This window comes from Rhagoletis pomonella, unplaced genomic scaffold (genome assembly GCF_013731165.1).
Source record: "Rhagoletis pomonella isolate Grant_MI unplaced genomic scaffold, Rhpom_1.0 Rhpom_scaffold_00009, whole genome shotgun sequence".
Classification (NCBI taxonomy): domain Eukaryota; kingdom Metazoa; phylum Arthropoda; class Insecta; order Diptera; family Tephritidae; genus Rhagoletis; species Rhagoletis pomonella.
Window position 1 is genome coordinate 30764616 of NW_023458563.1, and position 4319 is coordinate 30768934.

A 4319-nucleotide genomic window follows, 5' to 3' on the forward strand; every position below is an offset into this window, starting at 1 on the left:
TAACATACACATATGTATTATTAATTTGTAATGGTTTGATTTGGAGTAATTTTTGTACTAGTACTCAATAGGAGTGAAGATGTGTAACATTTTACAAATTTGCGATGCCACTAATCTACTTGTAATGTCGCCATGTTTGTGTTACTGAAAATCTGGAAAGTTTTAATTCATGTTAGTTTATACACTTTCTTACTTTGGAATGGACTCGAATTGCTCCACTGTTATACGGTACTCAAAATCAAGAAACTTAAACGGAATTGGGTTGATGGGTCTATGTTTTACCATTGGCGAATTTTTATAATTTTTTAACGTTATTGGCGTGAAGACGTTCTGAAATTAAAATAGTTTTTAATCGGCGAATCAATAACAAAGGAAACCAGACTTACAGAATGCAATTTGAGTCCACTCATACATTTTTCCAAGACGTTTGCAGACATTTTTTCAACCGTTCTTGGCACATTCGAAGCAGTGACAGCTGCAAGCATTTCTTTATCTCGTAACTCAGCTTCTTGCATTTTACGTCGCCGCTCCGCTAGAACATATTTAATAATAGCGTCTTGTTGCAGCTGCATACGTTTTATTAAAAGTCCATGATTTTCGTTTACTTTCTCTAGATCTTCTTTCACTGCCTTTTGTAACTTGTCCATAACCAAATTTAATTCCTTGGCCTCTTTAATGAGCGTGGATGCTACATATTGTACCTTCTCACGCCTTAAACTCAAAGCGATGAATTCTTCAATCATTGATATCTTTTCATTGATTAAAAAAGTTATCTCTTCCATAATTATGCTGACCACAAATCAATTATCGCCTATTAAATTAACAGTTGAGGTATTTGCTCTGTAAATAAAAAATTGAATCAACTTTCAAAATATACACTTAAAATAAGCAGGGAGTTTACGATGCACAATTTTCTATTGTGAGCTTATCTTATGCAAAACAAATTAACCTTCAAATTGATCCTGATCGAAACTTTAAAAAGACGCAACGGAAAACCAAGACGTAAATGAGTTAACGGGGCAAAAATGGGGTTTGACAGAAAATTTAATATACAAATTTTTATGGCAGAAACTATTCAACAAGCCACGAAAATGTAAGAAAATTGAATGATATTTGACTTCTAAGCGTAAATGTCAAACGCACGCATAAAGATACACATGCTATGGAGGTCTGTCTTAAATCTGAAGATACATACTTTTATCAAAGAAGGTAAATTTACGTTCTTTGCTTTTATTTGCTACGGCATTGCATCCGTTTGAGCGCTGACGCGTTAAAAAATTTGATGTTACGCATCTTTCATTGTAAACAAAAAAAAAACAGCTGTTAAGCATTTCCACCAATCTAATTTCAAATGTCAACGCATGAACGCACGGAAAAGTAGCGAGTTGATTTACTGTCTAATGCCAGGGTTATAATGGAAGTAACGGAACGGAGTGAACTGTCACTTAATTGTCTATTGTATGGGAAATGAATGCAAATGGTTATAATGCACGGAACGTAACGCAAGCGGAACAATCTAAAATCAATAGATCCTTACGAATTCGCCGCAATTTGTTACGATTTGCCCCGTCCATTGCGGCATCGTCTCTAATGCTTACAACACCCGAGACAACCGTAGAAGCAACCAGGGCATGTTGCTTCGACCGTGCTTCGTGTGTAACATTGCAGCTCATAGAAATTCGTGTTCCCGCAAACGTCGCCCGAAGATCTAAATATTGACTTAACTTTTTGTATGCGCTTCATATGATCTAGATTCACTGTTTACAAAGCGCATAGGGATAATATTTTTGCTTTAGCTTCTAGTAATGAAAATTCTTGTATTGTTGACGATTTCAACTTATGTGACATTAGCTGGTCTAGTTTGGATAATAGCTTAGTCCCATATCCCACGAATATTAACAGTGGCTGTGAATGTTATGTTATTGATAATTTTTTAAGTATTAACCTCTTACAAATTAACGGTTTTTTAAATAAGCTGTCTAGAATCCTAGACATTGGAGCCAATTCGCGTTCAATGAAATGGTGCAGTGAAAATGAAAAATTCAATGTCAGTGTGAGTTTAAGACAATGATATTCTTTATCACAAAATCATGGATTTGAGAAAAATGCTAAACTTTTCTTTTTCACATCAACAAAAACGTTTGAAAAAAGTTTTCACAGCGAAATCACATGTTTCTTGCCAGCTACCGGCAGAAATTTTACCCGAGTTGAGCGTTCTTTTGTCGCTCGCTTACAAAAAAATACAACAAGTAACACCACCTTCAAGACCACCTTGTATAAATTCGCCTTGATTACTACGATTTTGAAAACGTAATCAGCAATACGTTGTATAAATTTAAGCATTTGTCAACACTCTAACCGATCATTCACAAATTGCCACATTCACAATAGTGTTAAAAATTGTGAACAAATTTTAGTGAAAATTCCAATTTGAAAATGCCAGAAGTTTTTCTGGGTGCAATTAGGAAAATTATCCGCGCTAAGAACTTAATTTATCGGGAAAATTGTCACGTATTCTCATATCTTTGAGCATAATGTGCAGATTCAATGTGTAGAGCAATTATTTATCGCAATGGATCGTACAATTATCGCCGTACAGCGTGCGGAAGAACGAGATCTCAGTGAAAAATTGTACAAAAAGCTACGCGGGTTGGGCCTATTGCAACCGCCTACAGATGATCTACGAAAATGTTTGAGCGAAGAAATGTTTATAAAACCCAATCCTCAGGCGTTTTTTCACGTAATGCACTATCTTTTTTGTTTGCTGGATGCGGTCGAGTTCAAAAAACGCTTCTATTGGCCCATAACAGATAAACGTTCCGAGGCAAATTTCCGAACAAGCACTGTGGAATACTTGAAATATTTGAATGAGAAACATAAACTGCATTGGGGTGACATCAAGTCGTACTTAGTTGTCATGCCGGGTGGTAAAAAGTTTATAATATTTTTATTGGATTTTGTAACATTTGTGGTCCAGGAGCAGATCCGCCATCGAGAGAAATTATTAGGTGCAGAGGTTGAAGCAGGACATGTCGCTGACCTAAATTTAAAGCGCATGCGAAAACAAAATGCATTCTTCAAACATTATGCTTCAGCTTATATCAGTAATGTGGATGAGCTAATAGTGCAATTACGTGACAAAACCCAGCAATTAAATAATATATTGGATACGTTGGCTCAAGAAACAGGCAAAAGCAAAGCACAATTATGCAATGAGCAATTTATAGTGTTGTATGAGAAATCGAATAAGGAATTATTTCAAGATACGTTCGCCAAAGATTCTGACATGGTTCGCAAATTAGAACAACCACTCGTGGGTTTGAAGCAGCTCATGGAGAAATTTCAACTGAGAGAAGCGGAAATGAAATTCGATAAAAGTCGTGTGCGACAGGCAATACAGAAAATTGGTGATGCAACTAATGCTGAAAACTTAGGTAAATATCAATTACATTTGAATGTATTTACATACGTATATAATATAATTCTTTGTACGAAACAAAAACTATATTGAATATATTCCATTTAGAAACATTTCTGCATCCCAGTGCAAAATCCATGGACGATGTCAAATTGTATGAACTCATCGTTACATTTAATATAATTCAACCAGACTTAGAAAATGCTTTCAATGAAGTAGAGCAGTCAAGAAGTTGTGGCGAACTAGTTACATCAGAGTTATCTACACTAAAATATGAATACCAACAATTAGAAAAACAAATCACAAGTTTTCAACTGTTTTTAAATTCACAGATGAAAAAACATTGTAATCCGCGAAAACCGACTCCAGGAGAGTCGACCGACGATTGCACTTCTTTAATGATGAAGTATGTTTGCACACCCCCAATCAAATTGGAAACGCAAAATGGTGCTCGTATGGATAGTATGCGCTTACCACTTTTCGCCGATGTACAAGGGAAATTTATGTCAGACTCATTTTACGGAAATGTTTCAGGTATATCTAGCATTTCTAGTTAAAATGTAAGTAATCTGTAGAAGTAAATTTTTATATTCATAGTTTTGCCGCGCTCCGCACGTAAACAAGCAGCTAAAAACACTTCCGTTGAAATGAATAATACCTTGAACAAATCACGCGTTATCGATTCAATGCATTTATTGCGAACCATTCATACTGCACGTACTGCACGTGCACAACGCAAAACTTTAAATAATACTTCATCATCGACTGCTTTGTTGAGTACAAGTTGGCGAGAACGCCAAAACATTTTTCACAATGATTTGGAATCTGAACCAGTTCCAATAGCCGAGAAAGCAATGAATACGAATAATATTAGTGCCACCCTGAATAAAAGCATAGATCG

At 35.6% G+C, this 4319-nt stretch overlaps 2 protein-coding genes across 2 annotated transcripts in view; one reads left to right on the forward strand and one right to left on the reverse strand.

Annotated features, from left to right (window-relative positions):
* Nucleotides 1-963, reverse strand: part of LOC118745718 (spindle and kinetochore-associated protein 1-like) — a 2163-nt gene extending 1200 nt beyond the window's left edge. Inside the window, exons 1-2 of the mRNA XM_036479333.1 lie at nt 387-963; nt 194-330 (exon numbers count right to left, since the gene is read on the reverse strand). Coding sequence (XP_036335226.1) covers nt 194-330; nt 387-782 — 533 coding nt within the window. The 5' untranslated portion in view covers nt 783-963. The remainder of the gene's footprint in view (nt 1-193; nt 331-386) is intronic.
* Nucleotides 964-2290: 1327 nt separating this feature from the next.
* LOC118745487 (augmin complex subunit dgt6) overlaps nt 2291-4319 on the forward strand; it is a 3989-nt gene continuing 1960 nt past the window's right edge. Inside the window, exons 1-3 of the mRNA XM_036478935.1 lie at nt 2291-3434; nt 3527-3952; nt 4016-4315. Of these exons, the coding sequence (XP_036334828.1) occupies nt 2573-3434; nt 3527-3952; nt 4016-4315 (1588 nt within the window). The 5' untranslated portion in view covers nt 2291-2572. The remainder of the gene's footprint in view (nt 3435-3526; nt 3953-4015; nt 4316-4319) is intronic.